Source organism: Lagopus muta, chromosome 18 (genome assembly GCF_023343835.1).
Source record: "Lagopus muta isolate bLagMut1 chromosome 18, bLagMut1 primary, whole genome shotgun sequence".
NCBI classification, from domain to species: domain Eukaryota; kingdom Metazoa; phylum Chordata; class Aves; order Galliformes; family Phasianidae; genus Lagopus; species Lagopus muta.
In genome coordinates, this window is record NC_064450.1 from 6,113,526 (window position 1) to 6,130,940 (window position 17,415).

The window sequence follows — 17,415 nt, forward strand, 5'->3', positions numbered from 1 at the left end:
TGGATGGCTTCCCCCTGCTGTGCTTGGAGTTGCATTGAAGCTGCTGGGGGTTGTGGCCTTTTCCCCTCCCATGTGCTCATTACAGGCGTAGAAGTCTCCCTGTGTTTGGCTGCAGTGCATTAGGCTCAGATCAGGGAGCCGTGAAGGAGCCCAGCAGGCAGCACCTCTGCACCCGATGCTGCTCAGTGTCACCCCTTGCCCTCCTTGTACAGATTTGCACAGAATTTAGGTTCAAATGAGAAAAAGCAACACCCTGACCTGCAGCCCTGCTTCCTTGGGCGTGCTGAAAGAAAGGCAGCCCCAGAGATGCTGCAGGATCTGACCTTAATTCTCTCTCCTTCCCATTGCAGAGGGGCTAGCAGTGGGAGTTGGATTCGGGGCTATTGGAAAATCGGTGTCTGCCACCTTCCAGAGCGCCAGGTAAGGCAGAGCGCGGTGCTGCTGCGGGGCTTGGGGCAACTCTCCCTGCCACAGTTTGTCCCCTGTCCCAAACGGGGTGTGCAGCATTGCTGCTGGGTATTTCAAGGCTTGTCAGGCGGAAAGAGAGCTTCTCTTGGTGATGCTGGTTCCTGAAATGGTTCTGTCCCAGTACTGCTGGGCTGCTAAGTGGGGCTGCAGGAGCTGTGCTGTGCCTGGCACAGTGGTGGGATGGGGTAGTGGTGGCTCAGTTTTTGCAAGCAGTGACTCAGGGACATCATCACTGCCCCCAGCACAGGGGGCTGCCAGTGGCTTTGCAAAGCAGCAGCTGAGGTGCACCTCAGTGTGTTCTCATCAAATGCTTTTATTTTTCTGTTTGAATCGCATACCTGAATTTTACCTTTTGATTACCAGACCCGTTTATAACAAAGGTGTTGTGGAGGGAAAGCAGCATGTTCAGGCTTTGCAGTGCCTTTCCCAGCCCCTCCAGGTGGCACGCTGCATCTCAGCCACTCCAGTACTGCTAGTGGTCTATGGGGCCCCAGCATTGAGTGAGAGCTGCATGCAGCCCCCAGGTTTTATGCCTGGATCTGCTATGGGCCTGAGTGTTGCCCATGTCATCCCCCTCGCAGCCGAAGGCTTGTGCTCACTGCTCTGCCCTGGGCACTCGGGTTGTAGCAGATACAATCCAGATTTGTGGTGAGCACAGCACAATAAAGCAGTTATAAACTGCTTTTCTCCAACCTTTTGCAATAAAAGGCTCTTCATAAAGCCTGCAGAGACTCTAGGGATTCTCTTACAAAAGGATGTGTGTGGTTTTTTCTTTTTTTTGTCAGCTGCTCAGTAAAAGCTGAGAAACCAGAAGCAGCTGCTTCTTTCTCTGTATTTACAATGGCATTAATCATGTTAGATAAAAGGTGGAGTCTGCACCAGGGAAATACCAATGCAAATGTTGTCAGCTGCAGAAGGAGACAAAATGACTTCGTTGCCATCAATCTGTCTATCGTTGTCATCTGCGGGCAGAACAAAAAGCTCTTCGTGTGGCCGCTGCCCCGTGGAAATGGTTGGGGATATCCAGGAGTGAAACACTGTGCTGTTGCCAATTCCTCCTCATACAGCATCTCTGGGGAGGACGGGCAGCTCCTGCCTGCTCTGCAGGGCAAGAGCAAAGCGTGGCTGTGCTGGGCATGGGAAAGAGATGCAACTTGCATGGAGTATTGGGAAAAGAAATTGCTGCTGTTGTGGGGGGGTTTTGTGAAGAGGAAAAGATGGGGACAGATCTCACAGGGGCTTTGCAGGAGCCCTTCGTGCTAGAAAGTAGCAGTGGAGTTACATATATATGTATTTGTATGTATAAGGTGATGAAATAGAGTTAAATCTTTTGACACATTTGAAGGGAAAATTGCTCTGGGTCAACCCCAGCACTTCGGGGATGTGATGGCTGTGATCTCCTCCATCTCTGTGATTTGAAAATAGCATTTCGATGGAACAGCTGCATGACTCAGTTTACCCCCTTATCCCCTGGCTGTGACTGTGCGTTCCTACAGTGATGTGAGCTGATTGGCAGCAGGGCTGAGCAGCTCCAAACCGAATTGTGTGACAGTGCTTCTGACGGCTCCCACACTCCGATACAAGCACCCAGGGCTGCATTGCATATGGGTGGGTGCTTGCAGAGCCTGTTGACCCCGTGCTCGCTTCTGCCTGCTGCTGGCACCGTGCAGATGCTGATCGATGCATTTCACTTCCCCCATCGGACTGAGACCTGTGCAGGAGCTCGCTGTAGGACCCTGGGGAAGCTCCGTCCCAAAGGGCTGTTCCAGCTTTGAGTGTAGGAAATGAATATCAGCAGGGAGGGAATTATGAAAACCGGGAAAGCCCCAGCTGCCCTGCAGAGGGCGGCAGGAGGAGGCCGGGCCGTGCTGGCTGCTGTTGTTCTCCGGTCGGTGCATTGGGGTCCCCTGGGTGCCGCTCCCCATCGCCCCGCTCCGGCCCCGCAGCTCCCGGTGCGCGGCTCCGCGCTCCTCTGCTGCCCCCGGGCGTGCGCATCCCGCTCCTGCTGCCGGGCCCGGCTCGGAGGAGGCTCTGCTGACGATGTCACCATGCACAAACAGCAGAGATCTCGGCAGCAGAGCTGCTTTTTTTTCCTTCTGATGTTAGGCAGGGATTGCTCACCCAGTTCTAGATCTTGTGTGCTGCACTCCGGAGGGGCCTCAGGATACAAAGGAGCCTGCCCTGAATTTGGGGAGTGGGGAGCAGTTTGAGTCCCTCTGTGCCAGATCCAATCTGTTTTGCATCCCTCTGCTCGCCATGGGGCAGCCAGGCCCCAAGGAGCTGCTCAGCACAGCGCTGGGAGCAGGACAGCTGTGCCCCACTGCTCAAAGTGATTGCATGCAGGGAGGAGGAAAAAGAAATAGTTTGACCAAACCTCCCCATTTTGTGTGGCTGATTTAAAAGGAACCAGATGGGGCTGGAGCCGCCCAGTGTGGTTTTGCAGGAGAAAAAAACCCCACTGAAATGTCTGTCAGTTTTTTCTTGAAGTCTGTGGACCCTGAGGGGCTCTCAGCATCCCCATCCCATGGGGGTTTTGCTTGCAGCAGTGTCAGGGAGGGGAGGCCGGGAAGGTGCTGCCCACATGAAATGCACCATGTCCCTGTCCCTTCATCTCACTCCTCATCCCTGTCCCCACATCCCTTTCCCTGTTCCCTTGTCCCATTGCCCATCCCCACATCATCCTCCATCCCCACATCCCCCAGACGCAGTGCAGCACTCCCTGTCCCTGTCTTTTATGGGCTCTGTGGGTGTAACCTCTGGGTGATTCATCTTGCAGCCCTGGTGTTATTCTATTGTCATTCTTTACAGAATTGTAAAAACTGAAAGATTATTATTAAGGATGGAAAACCAAGCCTGGAGCCACTAGAAAAAGCTGGGGATAGGACTGCCTGTGCAGTTCTGACAGTGCATAAACATGGTAAGAAAGCAGCCTTTGTCACAGCCTTTGTCACAGCCCATGGCTAAGTCCAGTCACAAGGGATAGTTGGTGCCAGAAAATAAAGTTGTTTCTTTTTTTCTTTAAAAAAAAAAAAAAAGAGAGAAGTTCACCATGGCAATTTTTCAGTGGTCTGCAGCAAGGTGTGAGCGTGATGAAGGGATTGTTTCATTTCAGAGTCAGACAGTGCTGCGTGTGGCCGTGCTCTGTCCTTCATTCAGCCGAGGGCAGTGATGCCTGGCTGGTACCTGGTCAAAGAAAGTGGGAAGTGTCAGCATGGTGGGCTTGGTCTGCACATAGGTGGGATATTCCTGCACTTTTCTTCCCTACACTTCTGCTTTTTTAATCTGCTCCTGTTGCAGAGGTGGGAAGCTGCTGTTCCTGCTGGCTGCTGCACAGTAGAGTGAGGAGATCCCAGATTGGGCACCAAAGAAGAGCCCCATCCCCACTGCTCCTCTCCCACCTGGCACTATGTGGTAACACCCCTGCTCCCATTGCCTGCTCACAGCAGCACTGGGCATGCTTGGTGCCTTTGCACAGCTCTCATGGAAGCTCTGGCCCTGCTGGGTGTCTCCCTGGCAAAGCACAGAGCAGGAGCTGCTCTTTCAGGTGCAACGGAAAATTGAAAGAAGTGAAAGAGGTACAAAGCAGCAAAATGCAGAAATTTACTTGGAGCGTATAAAGGTCTCGAAGTTGGAAAAATGATGTGCAATATTGCATTGTGCGTGGTGCAGACAGCAGGTCCCGATAGGACACCTGCCCCGTGCTGAATGAAGGCTCCTGTTCAGCTGCAATGCGTGTGTGGCAGCGACGCAAACAGATCTGTTTCCCTGCTGGTGCTGGGGAGGGTTCCTCACTGCAGCACAATGGCCCCCATTCACAGCCCTGTGCAGGGAGTGCTGGCCCTGTTGTGCCCACAGATTGTTTCCTGTCCAGCTCTGCTGAGACAGAAAGAGGCTTCGGGCTGGCGGTAGGACTTTGACGATGGCTCGGAAAATATTATTTCATGGGACAGCCTGTGCCTCCCACACTGCTGGAAAAGAGAAAGAAATAGGCTGAGGCTTGATTAATGCATGGAGATTGAAACCAGGCAATGCTTTTACGCTGTGTTTTCTTGGAATGAATGGGAATCATTGTGGTGTGAGGCAGCAGAAGACGCTCTGGGTTCATCTCTGCTATTTGCACACACCAGCTCTGTCTCTTTGCTACAAATAGGTCATGGAGGAGCCAGTATGGCTCAGGTGGCATGGAGATGTGGGCCTGGATCCTCTCTCCTTTATCAGATCCATGGGAGCACTGAATGGAAACACCTCTTCCTGCTGCGTGGTGGGGCTGGAGGGGAATTCCGTGCCCTGAGCTCTGTGTGTTCCTCAGCCACTGCTCCTTCCTGCAGTGCAGCCTCTGGTTACAAAACAAAGCTGTTGCAAGATGCCTATTAAGCGCCTCTTAATTAACCTGTCCTGGAGGTATATGTTTATTATTCAGTGATGGTTACTGAGCTGGGAGCTTCTCCCTTCTGGGTGCTGAATGTTTTCCCCGTGCACTGAATGCCTGCCTTTGTGTCATTCAAGCAAGTGCGGGTGGGTTTTGGCTCCTTGGGTGCTGCATTTCTCATCACGGCTCATTAATTAATCTCAGGGCTTCTGCTCTGTTCCTTGAGCAGTGCTGGGAAGGCACTGGGCATAGCAGTGTGTGGATGGAGGCATGGATGCTCTGCCATGTAGGTGCACATGGCCCAAGGCAGCTTGCACTGAACGCTTCTGCTTCCCAGCTCGTTGCAATGCCAGGAGGGTGAATGTGGGGTCTTCCTGTGCCTTGCTGCTCGGTCTGTGATAAAGAGAGGTGCAGCAGGGAGCAGAGACCTCTTGAGTGGGGTCTGTTGTGATGGGACATGGGGAAGTGGTTTCCTGTGCCATCCCTCGTGGGTCTGTGCACGCCAGCTTTGATCTGCACTGCAATTCCCATTAAAATAAAAGAAAGAGGGCAAATAAAAGAGTAGAGAAAGAAAAAGCTATTATCCCTATTTATCTTATCAAGATAAGGCCAAACAAGGCTCACTTTGAGCAAGGGGCTGGCTCTGCACTGCAGCCCGTACCTCTCTGTAGCAGCGTGGATTGAAAATAAACCTTCCTAGGAGGGGAAGCAGTTTGAATGAAGACATTGTTACCGTACAAGATGTGATAATGGGGCTTTTTATAGCTACATCTGTTAGTAAATTGTTTAGTTCCAGGTCTGGGGCTGCATAAAGGCGCCGCTGCGGTGCTTTTTCACACTCTCTCCAGGCGGATTTTAGCAGCGATGTTGCAGGACAGGGAAGGGAGGAACCATTTCTGTGCTTTTCATTCTATTCTTACCTTATTCTTACTGGCACAGGTCCCAGCAGTGTGCAGTTTATGGCAATCACTTGAAGCCCCCCCAGCCCACTGGGGAATCTGTGGGGCTGGGACCTATCCTGAGTCCTATGGGGATGGTGTGTCCGTCTGTTGGCTCTTTGGGGATGTCACTTCATTCATCCAAGAGACAAGAGGGGAAAAGCACACATGTGCATCTACCTGTGGAATCATAGAATCATTAAGGCTGGAAAAGACCTCTAAGATCCCCAACTCATCCCACTGCGCCCATAGCCACGTCCCTTAGTGCCACATCCCTGCAGTTCTGGAGCACCTCCAGGGACGGTGACCCCACTGCTCCCTGGGCAGCTGTGCCAGTGCCCAACCACTTTTTCCAAGAAGTTTCTCCTGTATCCCACACGAACATTCCCTGGTTCAACTTCAGGCCATCGCCTCATCCTATCGTTCTCATGTAATGTAACTTTCTGTGTGAAACGTGCTTGTGATGTAGAGTCACACAAAGGGAGAAGGTTGGTGTTTTGGGTGAAGCTATAAATGTTAACGGGCAGCTTGTATTGGGGTTTATAGGTGGGCCGCAATCCCAGCCCTGCTTTTGGACCACCCAGCCTGTCTGTGTGTTTAATTTCTAAAATATATTTTAATAACCTTTATAGGGCTCTGTATCTGCCTCCAGCTCAAGCCCTACCCGCGATCAATGCGGCCACATCATTAAAATCAGGTTATTTATGGGTGTGCCTACATGAATATGTAAAAATTTAGATTTGGGTGTAGCGAAAAGAAGAAATGGGCTCAGCACTGTGCTCAGCTGTGCCTCGCTTGCAGTGAGGCTGTCTGTGCATCTCTGCAGTTTTGGGGTTGTTGTGCATCCAGGGGTGCAGGCGGTGCTTTTTTTTGCTCTGGGTCCTGTCTGCAAAGCTTTAGATCTGTAGTGTGATCGTAGAATGAAGGATCCCCTGGTGCTTGCCTGCCCCAAGCCTCCCTCTGCCCTTCTTGGGGCTGAATTTCCTTTTTCACACTTTTCCTTCAATCCTGAAGGGCCATTTTAGAGAAGAACATCATCGGGAACAGATTGTTCACTTTGAAGTTGGCACGTGGGGCCTTTCGTGCGTGTGTATTTTTGCTCTGAGCACCCAGCACACGAAAAGCACAGCTTCGAACATCCCTGGGCGCTCCCTGCTGCAGTAAGAGCAGAGGGATGAAACTCAGCATTGTGCCCGGTGGGCAGGGGGAGATGCAGACCATGCATGAGGCTGATAGAGAAAATCAAACAGTTCTGGAAGTAATAGGGCAGATAGAATATGGATTTTTAACTCCCCCCTCACCCCAAGGGAAGAAATAATCCCACACATTGGGCAGCTCTGCTCTGGCTCTGGGCACATGAGGACATCCCTGAGCCCTCTGTGAGCTGATGTTCTGTCAAGAGGGGGACTCTGGTGGCATCCATGTCCCCTCTGTGTCACCGTTTGCCCTCCTCACAGCCCATGCTCCTTCACCTGCCTCCTCCCTTTGCCTGGAAGCAATGGCAAAGCGCTGTGAGAGCTGGGGGGTTTTGTGCTCTCCAGCTGAAGTTCACGTCCCGGTTGCTGCGGGCAGAGGAGAGAGCAGGTTTTATGATGTTCAACTTTGCTCATGTGCCTTTGGGATAAATTAAGGGTAAAATTTCCTAAAATTGTAAATGTTTACTGCGTGTGGACCCGGGGCTGTGTATGTTTAAGGCTGGCAAGGGGCCAGGCGAGCAGATGGGACGCAGACTGCACGGCACGCTATTGCGCAGCGGGGCAGGCGGATTTGGGGAGGTGACAAAAAGCAGCACCAGGAGAGGCTTGGAGCAGCCAGGCTGTGCCACCACTGCTCAAGGATGCTCATGTAGGCTGCTGAAACCCCTGCAGCTGGGCATTTGCCAGTTTTAGACTTGCGCATTTGCGGTGTTGGTTTGAGATGGCTGCCTGTTCGGCTCTGAGCTCTGGGTGTTTTCCACTGCTTGGTGCCCTGCGTGATTTCCTTCTCTTGTGCTTTTTGCTTCCTTCCAGTTTTACTGATGCCACTTGAAGCCCTCGCTCTTTGTAGAGGTTGGGTGGGATGTTGGCTTCCCAATGGACTCGACTCGGACTTGATGACTCCAGAGGTCTCTTCCAACCCCTATGATTCTCTGAAAACTAGACTCTTGCTTTATTTCACCTTTCTGTCCCATGAAACTCCCACCTTATCCCTACGCCTGCTCCCAGCCTGCTTGTTGCTGCAGGGAGGACAGCTGCTCTCAGGACTGGAGCACTCCACAGCCCAACCTTGCGTGAGAGGCACCGTCAGTGCTGCACAGAGCTTGGCGTGCCGAGGCAGCTGTGCTGAACAGGTAGGGCAGGTATGGGGAAACGCTCAGGGCCCCGTGCTCACCGCAGGGCTCCTTCCCACCTGTGAGCCCTGATCAAACACCTCTCCAGGCAGCCCGAGTGGGAAGCCATGATGTAATCTTGGGAACCCAAAACAATCGGCCCTTTCATGGCAAGACGATAACAATCAAAACAGTATGTAAGGGCCTGCCATGCAAGAATACACATGCACATTATACACTGGAGGGAATTGAAAGCCGTAGTGAAAAGGGGCTTGTTAAGAATATGTAGCCTGCTTTCATAATCAGTTTGTAAAAGAATAGGCCCTTGAAAACAAGGGTTTAGGCTTATAGAAGGCTTTCTGTGCCTTGACCTTGCAAATATGCAGAGATGCCAGCTTTTTTCTGAAAGTGAACTTGGAGTCTCCCAGCATGATGCCGCGGCGGTTGGCAGTGAACTGGGCAGCACTCCTGGGGTGCTGGTGCTCCCCGTTGGGTCTCAGCCACAGCTTCACCTCTCCTCCTACTGGAATGCTGCAGGAGTGATCACCCCAACGCAATGTGGATCCATCTGTGGGACTCGTGGCGTGCCCAGGTGGAAAAGGTGCCGGAGCACAGCACTGTAGTGTGCCCATTTTACAGATGGGGAAGCTGAGGTTGAGCACTGGGGAAGGAAATATTTCCTCTTTCTGTGTATCAGTGCCTTTCTGTACACTGGGATTGACCTGAAGCTTATCCTAATGTCTTTTAAGTGGATGTAGGTGACCCACTGGACAGCACAGGCTTTGCTTTGAACACTTCGTCACTTGCACAGCTATTCCCCACCTTTCCCAGTGTAGATCCCAATGTCTCTGGATGTTTGCCTTTGCTGCCTTGGCCAAACCATCCTGCAGGAGCTGGACTCAATGATCTGTTTCCCTTCCAGCTTGGGTTATGCTGTGATTCTATTCTATCCCATCTCTGGAGCAGCCTTTGGGTCAGCCTGCTCCAAGCTGTCTTTGTGCATCTGTTTTACAATGTGTTTCTTTGCAGCAGGGGGAAACCTTCCAAGAATCCCCACCTATTTCCGTAATAAGGAAGCCTTTGTTTTCCTGGTGCACAATGCAGCTTTATGTGATTTGGTTGCTTTCTGACTGACCTCAGTGCCATCAGCTCGACACCAAGGTGTGAGGTGTGCACAAGTTGGCGGCCAAGGGAGGAGGAACACCTCCTGGGACTCTTTTGTTCCCAATTTGGGCACCAGAGCTCAGTGTTCTCTGCCTGAGCACCTGGGCATCTCCCATTTGCAGGGAGCCAAGGCAGGATGGACAGGGAGGTTGGAGTGTTCCTGGCTTCTGTGTTAGCCAGGATTCATTCTGATCCTGCTGAGATGCTGAGCCCCAAAATCCGAGTGGTGCTCAGGCAGAGCTGCGTGATAGGAAGCACTGAAGGAACAAGTGGCCCCGTTGGGTGGTGGAGAGTGGTTTCAGCAAGTGAGAGCCCTTTGGAGGGACCTGAAGCCATGAGGTGGCAGAGAGATAATGCCACCAGGCAGCTGAGACCCTTTCCCTATGCCACATCCCAGGGTGCTGGGGCTCAGCTGTGTGCTTGAGCCTCGTTCCACTGTGATACCTTGCACCTACGTCCTTGGGAAAACCCTAACCCAAAACCTGACCTGGAGTGTGGGGCACGCCGCTGCTGCCTCCCCCCCCCCCCCCAGGGGAGCCCTGAAGGGTTTGCTATAGGGGCAGAGGGCAGGGAAAGGGCAGGGGCCAGCCCACCCGTCCCGGCTTCTCCTGCTGGGTCCCTCCCTGGCTTAAATTCCCTTCCCTGTGCCCCTCGGGGCTGCCTCTGTGCATGGGCAGCCCTGCAGCGAGGGGTCAGCGAGGGGGGAGCGTGCTGCTGCTTCCCGTACAGACCCCTCCATTCACACTTCCCTCTCCCACCCCATTAATTTGTTGTGGTTGGGGCTAGTAATAGCTGCTTTGTGCGAAGGCGAGTGAAGGAGGAAAAAAAAACCCAGCACACAGACAGCGGCTCCAGTGTTTTCTAAAAGGGATGTTTTTCCCCCTCCGTTCTCTCTCTCTTTCCCTTGAATAATGTTTTTGATTGTAATAGCCTGTCCTGGTTAGGGAAACCCACAGCCTCTCCCCCCTTCCCCTCCCCTCTTCTGTAAACCATGGTTGAAGTTTAAACAACCCGGAGAGATTTTTCTCACCAGTCTTATTTTACTAATAGGAAACAAGTGTTTAAAGGGAGCTTTCAGCTGCTGGCCAAGGAGCCCCTGACTCTGCCTGCAGAGCTGGGAGTCCCAGTAATCCTTGGGACACGCATATGTGTGCACTCTGCTATGGTGGTAGTGGGGAGCAGCCTCTGCTTAATGAGGTGCCTGGTGGAGGGGCTCAGGGTGCGACCACAGATGAGATCAGACAGACCCCACAAGTGCAAATCTTTGTTGCTTGGCCGTCAGCTGTTTCCATGTTGGATGAGTGGTTGAGTTGGAGAAGGTGCTGGCTCAGGGAGTGTGGGGTGCTCTGAGGGTGGATGCTGTGCTGGCTGCCAGCACGCAGCTGGGGCTGAATTTTGGAGGGGAGATGGAAAGAGGAGAAACCTCACCTGTTTTTCTGCCCTTGAATATCCTTCCAAACCTCTCCTGCCTGTCCTTGAGCTTTAAGCTCTAAAAGAGCTGTGTTTTCTGCCACTGGGGATATAGGGCTTTAATTGGAGCAGCTCAAGTTTACCATGCCTTCCTGTTATAACCCCCTTAAGCCTTTTATCTTTTGGGCCTGAAGAAATGGTCCTTACAGCAGTCTGCATTCTCCTGCATTACTTTACCAATGGACAGACCTCTCCTCTCCTCTCCTCTCCTCTCCTCTCCTCTCCTCTCCTCTCCTCTCCTCTCCTCTCCTCTCCTCTCCTCTCCTCTCCTCCACGCTTTCTTCTCCTCTCCCTTTCTCTTTTTCTCTTTCCCAGTCTGTCCTTTCCACCCAATATAGATACAGATATCTACATGTTCTTTTCTCTTTGTAGGAACTTAGCTATTGGGATTGGCATTCAGAACTTCCCTGAAGGCCTTGCTGTCAGCCTGCCTTTGCGTGGTGCAGGATTCTCCACGTGGAAAGCATTCTGGTAAGCAAAGCTCTGCCAGAGCAGGGACCCCTGACCTACAGCTCCTATAAGCAGGTTCCTGTGACATGCTGCCTTGCACCCATTTGCACTGCCTGCCCAGGACACTGGTGGGGTCACCATCCCCGGAGTTGTGGCCCTGAAGGACGTAGTTTAACAGGCACAGTGGGGATAGGTTGGGATGAGACTTGGTGATCTTGGAGGTCTTTTGCAACCTTAATGATTCTTTGATTCAGTTGTTCTATTTGTGATTCTACTGGGCTGCCTTTGGGATGGACTTGTGTTGGCCACGGACTCCATGGAATGCTCAGCCTGCAGGCTGTAGACCAGCAGCTCCTGCAGCCAGCATTGCCCACGGCTGAGCCTGGGGCTGCTTTCCAGCTCCCTGCAGTGGGTGCTGCCCCAGTGCCCTGAGCTCAGAGCAGGGCTCAGCCCCGAGCCCTGCGGTTCGCCCCATTGTGGCTCAGTGCCTGTGGTTAGCTCCCAGATCCTGCACCAAAAGGGGATTTTTACTTTGTTTTCCATTTTTTTTTTTTTTTTTTAAATTCTCTCACTTCACTCTGGGCTGCATTTCAAACCCACTTTGTTTTTTTCCTTTTCCCTGAGGTGAAAAAGCCAAGGCCATGAACTCTGCAGGCACAGGGCTGCGTTCCTGCCTGTGCACGTGTGCTGCGCTTGGGTGATGGATGGGAGGGTGGGGGGGCTCACAGGCTGCTCCCTCCAAAGCTTTGTTTTCTTATCCTCCCACCCATCTCCATTGCAGCGAGTGCTGGGGCTGCACCAGGGCTGCTGAGGAATGAGTTCCCATGGTCACATTAAAACGATCTCAGAAGGAAAGAGAACTGGGGAAAAGAGTGGGGAGGTTGTGGCCAGATGCCCCTTTTGAGACTGAGCTACATTGGTTGGAAATATTTCCTCTCTTAGCTGCTCCTGGATTCCCAGATCTCACAAGGGGAAGGCATTGGATCATGTCTGAATTCCCTTCCTGGACAAATCGACACGGTTTGATCATATTTCCTTTGCTGCTCAGTGATTGCTGTGTGTGGAGTGAGCTGTGCGGCCCTGGCCTCAACCCTGGGGGAATCAGGGGATGCCCAGTGACTTTCAGTCCCACTGTCCCACAGGTATGGGCAGCTGAGCGGCATGGTGGAGCCCCTGGCTGGCGTCCTAGGAGCCTTCGCCGTGGTGATGGCAGAGCCTCTCCTCCCCTATGCCTTGAGCTTTGCTGCTGGAGCCATGGTCTACGTGGTCATGGATGATATCATCCCAGAGGCACAGACCAGGTGAGACTCCCAACTGGCCCTAAATTCAAGTGAAATATTACCAGTTTGTTCTCAGAGCAATCAGGCACTGGCACAGGCTGCCCAGTGAAGTGGTGGAGTCACCATCCCTGGAGGTGTTTGAGAATGGTGGGGACGTAGCACTGAGGTCAGTGGGCACGGTGGGATGGGTTGGCAGAACTCACGGCCTCCCCTTTCTCCCTGCAGTGGCAATGGGAAGCTGGCTTCCTGGACCTCCATACTTGGATTCGTGGTGATGATGTCCTTGGATGTTGGCCTTGGGTAGGCAGCTCACTGCTCCCCAGGAGAAGACTTCACAGCAATTCCCATGGTGGCATTTGGAACTGGACACGTGTTATGCTTTAGACTTTTTTGGTATATATATATTTTTTTGATCTGGTTGGTGTTAATTTCCTATAATTTTATATATCTCTTCCTCATAACATCAAGCCGATGGTTTTCAAAGCACAAATACGGATGGTTCCTTGCAGGTCCTGGTTTCCTTTCGCCACCAGATTTTTTTTCTCCAAGGTTACTGCGAGACGTTCTGGCCAGGCTGCAGATTTTGCTGCAGTTCTGGGGTGGTTCCTCTGATTCAGGTCTCTCTTGGTTTTGATCATCCTTGTAGAAGATTAGAAATTCAGCGTCGCGTGCTTAAGCTGGTCTGAGGTTAAGGACCGAAGTATTTGAATGCAGTAAACTCCTTAAGAGTCTCAATTTCCACTCCAGGCTTTGAATGGTGGAGGTGTTAGGACTGGGATGACACGTGCAGCACCCTGGGGGCAGCAGGTCTGGTGGATCCTGCAGTGCTAGGAGTGTGTCACAGTGCTGTTGGTCGTTTGAGAAGGCAACGTGTGCTCATCCACGTTGCTACATGATGGTTGTATGGCACAATGCATTTCCACCTGGGCTCATGGCTGTGCTCAGCACTACCAAGCAGCTGCCATTCTCCAGCTGCTGTGCTGGGTTGTTTGTTACTCTGAGCACAGTGCTGTGTTACCTTGAGCCAGCTCTCGTCCTGCTGAGCAGCACTGGAATGAAATAACTCATCAGTGTGCGTTAATTACCCACCCATGCACCACGTTTATCTGCCTCTTCATCCTCTTCCTTTCAAGCATCTCCTATCCAACAACCACGGGGTGGTTGAACCCATGCTTAAGGGGGGAGCAGAATGCAGGTGTGGGGAGGTCCACACTTTAGGGCTGCTCTGTTTTTCAGGAAGGCTAATGAGGCCCTCCAGCAGGTGTAACTGGATGGCCTGGCAGCATCTCAGCTGTACCTGCACCCAACAGAGCTGCAGAAAGGCAGCAGGGGGATGGGTTGGGTGAGCTAAGAAAGAGCCACGCACTTTTGTTTGGTTTGTTATTTCGGTTGGATTCCATTTGTACTTCATTTGTATGTCACTCTGGATGATACAAAACTACTGTTTGCCAATGGATTTGACCTTTTAACTGTGATTGGTTTCAATAAATGGGAAATTCAGCGTTTGCACTGATTTATTTTAAGGCAGTAAATCCGTACCTTTTCTTCTCCTCCCTTTGTTTTACTGCATTTCTTTTTTAATGGTTTGGTGGTTCTCAGCTTGCCAAATGTCCTGCCTCTCAACCAGGAAGGCAGCGAGCTTGGGGAAGGGAAATAACTAAACAAGAGCCAAGGAAAGGCATCTGCAGTGCATGGCACCCAAGAGTTTGTTTCACTGGGTGTACCGCAGCTCGCCCTGGCTCCAACCCCTGACACTGGCTCATGCTTTATGACTCATTAAAAACCAACCACAACAAATCCCTCAGGAAGAAGAAAGCAGCCCTTGGGGACTCCTTCTCTTCAGCTGAGCTGTGATGGCCACGTCCCTGGGGGCACAAGGAGCTGGGACAATGGCCCTTTGTCCATGAGCTGCAGGTAGGTGAGCCCACCTCAACCTTGTTGGGCTCCAAAGGCTTCCTATGGAACGAGGGCTCCAAAGGCTTCCCATGGAACGAGGGCTCCAAAGGCTTCCTATGGAACGTGGGCTCCAAAGGCTTCCTATGGAACATGGGCTCCAAAGGCTTCCCATGGAACGAGGGCTCCAAAGCCTTCCCATGGAACGTGGCAGCCCTGGAGGTGCCCACAGGTTGGGTTTTCTTGCGGGCTGCAAGTCGTGTTTTCTTGTTTGATTTCTGGCGTGCGGTGTAAGTTGGTACAAAAAAACACATTATGCATTTAAAGGCAACCTCGTAATCAGATTGCTGAGAGATAATATCACATAATGCACTTAATCCTGCTTAGATGTAGCCAGCCGAGATAATTATGTACATTGGACCTGGAGGGGAGGGCAGGAAGGTGATGCAGAAAACACAGATGAAAATCCTTCTTTTCTGTTTCTCCCCTGGAGGTGAATGAAATTATACATCTGTGTCCTGCCACGATTGAAGAGCTGGCTGGGGGCCAAGCCTGGAGTGACGTGTGGAAACAATAGCTGCCAATTAAAAGGTGGAGCCGGGAGCAAAGGCGACGCAAGCAGCAGCCAAGCGTGGGGCAGTGCTGGGCTGCAGGCACTGGGCAGGGGAGAGAGGAGCATTGGGGGAATTGTCCCACCTTGGTTCTGCCCCGCATCACGCAGCTGGGGATGGAGAGCAGCGGGATGGTCCCTGCCCCCCGTAGGGTTGCTGTGGTCAATGGCTGCATCCTCTGCTTCATACCAGTGTGAGATAGCAGCATCAGGGCTGGGGATTTCCCCCTCTCTAGTTCTTCAGTAAAGCTCCACACAGACAGAAATGTTGGATTGCTGAGTTTTTAAAGTAATAAAGGCTTCTTGTGCTGGCTGCAGATAAACTTCAGATGTGGCCCCAGTCCATCCAAGAAGCCTCAAAGCCCGAAAGGTAAAGATCTGTTCCTAAACAGCACGTGCTCTTGCTGTCTGATTTAACAGTAACCCCAAATACAGCTCTGTGGACTGCTTTCTGATAGCATTATGTGTAGTTTTGGGTTTTGTAAACTGTGCTGAAGAAGGAGAGGTGTGATAACACCTGAATTCTTCCCAGCCCTAGGGGAATGTGTTTATCAGCAGGTGGGCTCCCAGCGTTAGGAGGGTGGGGGTGTGAGCCCAGCTGAATCCCAGGTGCCCCATTGGGAGCTCTGGTACCTCTGCTGAGCAGTGCTGCTGCAGAAAAGCAATGCTGCATAGTGTATTTTGCTGCTTTTCTTTCAACCAAGAGCAGATGCTGCCTGCAGGATGCCCATGGCACGGTGTACAATGATGCCAGTGAGCAGCTTGCAAGAAGATGGTCTGCGAGTTCGTGTGGAAGCTCTCCTGCAAAGAGGAGCTGTGCTGGGGGCATTGCTTGGGGCTGAGTGGGGCACTGAGGGGCTGCTGGTGTTCAGGTGTATGGCATTACACGTGTCTTGGGATTGGGGCTTTGAGGTGGTGTTGTATGGGGTTGTGAGTGCAAATCTGCTGCTGCAGGCACTCAGAGCTGTGCCAAATATCGCTGGCAATTTGTCCTGTGGTGGCAGGAACTACTGTGGAAATGTATGGATTTTCCTCGGGTTTGGCATGGCAGAGCCCTCCCACCTGCTGCCTGTTGGGCTGTGCGTGGCGTTGGGCTTCTCCTCTTTGCTCCAGCTGCTCCACAGCCTGCCTGAAGTTGGGGTGCTCAGGGGGGGATCCCACCTTGTGCTGCTCCGAGCAGCTTGGGGGGGGGCTTTCCCCAGCAGTGAGCAATAGGGAAAGCTGTGGGAAACACGAGTTTGCCCCCTCTCGCTGGTCTTCAGATGGGATACGGGGATGGTTGTGTAAGAGGGGCAGGGACTGCTACGCTCACCCGGTGCCGTGTGGCTGAGTCAGGGAGCAGGAATGCTGCGCTGGGCGCTCGCCGGGCGCTGGGGACGTTGAAGGCGATGGCGGCTGCGGTTTGCAGGGCTGGGCGGGGACAGCAAAACCCCGAGCCGAGAGCTTTGCACGCAACCGAACAATAATCCCATTATTAGAGCCCCGTGCCGTAAAACAAAACACGGTGCAAAAACGCTCCTCGGGCTTGCAGGGATGCGCGCCCAGGGGAGATGGCAGCACCTGAGTCATTGCTTAGAAAGGAATGGATTTCACCTCCCTCCTCCCCACCCCTGAGGAGAGAAACAATTCAACCCTTAAAACAAAACGACTTCTATTCTTTGTGTGTGCGCTTTGTTGTACTTGGCAACGGGGCTGCAGTTAAAACTGAGACTCTCTCATATGCGCACACATGCAGCTCCCATCCCCAAGCTCCAGAGCGCACACGCAGCCATTCCTGTGCTTCCATCAGCTCAGGTGCTCTGATCCATCCAGCCACATCCACCCCGGAGCCCCAGGAGCCGGTTTGTTTGGAGGAGATGAGGGAAAAGGAGAAATTCCAGCCCGGCTGCCCCTTTCCTGGGGGAGATGCTATGGGGCCGTTGAGTTTCTCGCTGAGATTTAATGCCAGTCCCTTTTTTAATGTATATACTGGTGCTCTAAGCGTGCATTTAGTCTTGCATGGTCAGCCAACTCTTGAGAACTGTGCCATCGAGTGCTGGGCTGTGACTCCTGAATGTTCCCCTGGCTGCAATGCAACAGCTGCAAGCAGTGATGGGGGGTGTGGGGGAATGGTCCCTGTGCCACCTATGCTCCCCATGCTGCTGTGTGTCCTGTGAAGTGCCAAGGGTTGGGGTTAGGGTAAAGCAATGTCAATCCAGTGTTGTTTCTATTGTAAATTCTTCTGACTGAAGAGCAATTCCAAACAGGGGAGGAGAGGAAATGGAGCAGTGTGGGGTCCGTGCGTGGCACCGCTCTGTTCTTAGTGCCTCTTTCCTTATTTCAGGGCTCTCATAGCAGTGAGGGGAAGGCAGTTGTGAAGGGACAGGGAGAGGTTATCCCTTAGGCTCTCAAATGTGCTGAGTTAAGATTTCTGGGATGCATTTCTATGCTTTGTAATCCAACGAGAGGGGTTCGTGAGAGCAGGA

The 17,415-nt window shown here is 52.4% G+C and overlaps 1 protein-coding gene across 1 annotated transcript in view; it reads left to right on the forward strand.

The window, feature by feature from the left end:
- SLC39A11 (solute carrier family 39 member 11) overlaps nt 1-13,952 on the forward strand; it is a 59,217-nt gene extending 45,265 nt beyond the window's left edge. Inside the window, exons 7-10 of the mRNA XM_048965528.1 lie at nt 351-420; nt 11,090-11,188; nt 12,310-12,468; nt 12,673-13,952. Of these exons, the coding sequence (XP_048821485.1) occupies nt 351-420; nt 11,090-11,188; nt 12,310-12,468; nt 12,673-12,751 (407 nt within the window). The 3' untranslated portion in view covers nt 12,752-13,952. The remainder of the gene's footprint in view (nt 1-350; nt 421-11,089; nt 11,189-12,309; nt 12,469-12,672) is intronic.
- Nucleotides 13,953-17,415: the final 3,463 nt, after the last annotated feature.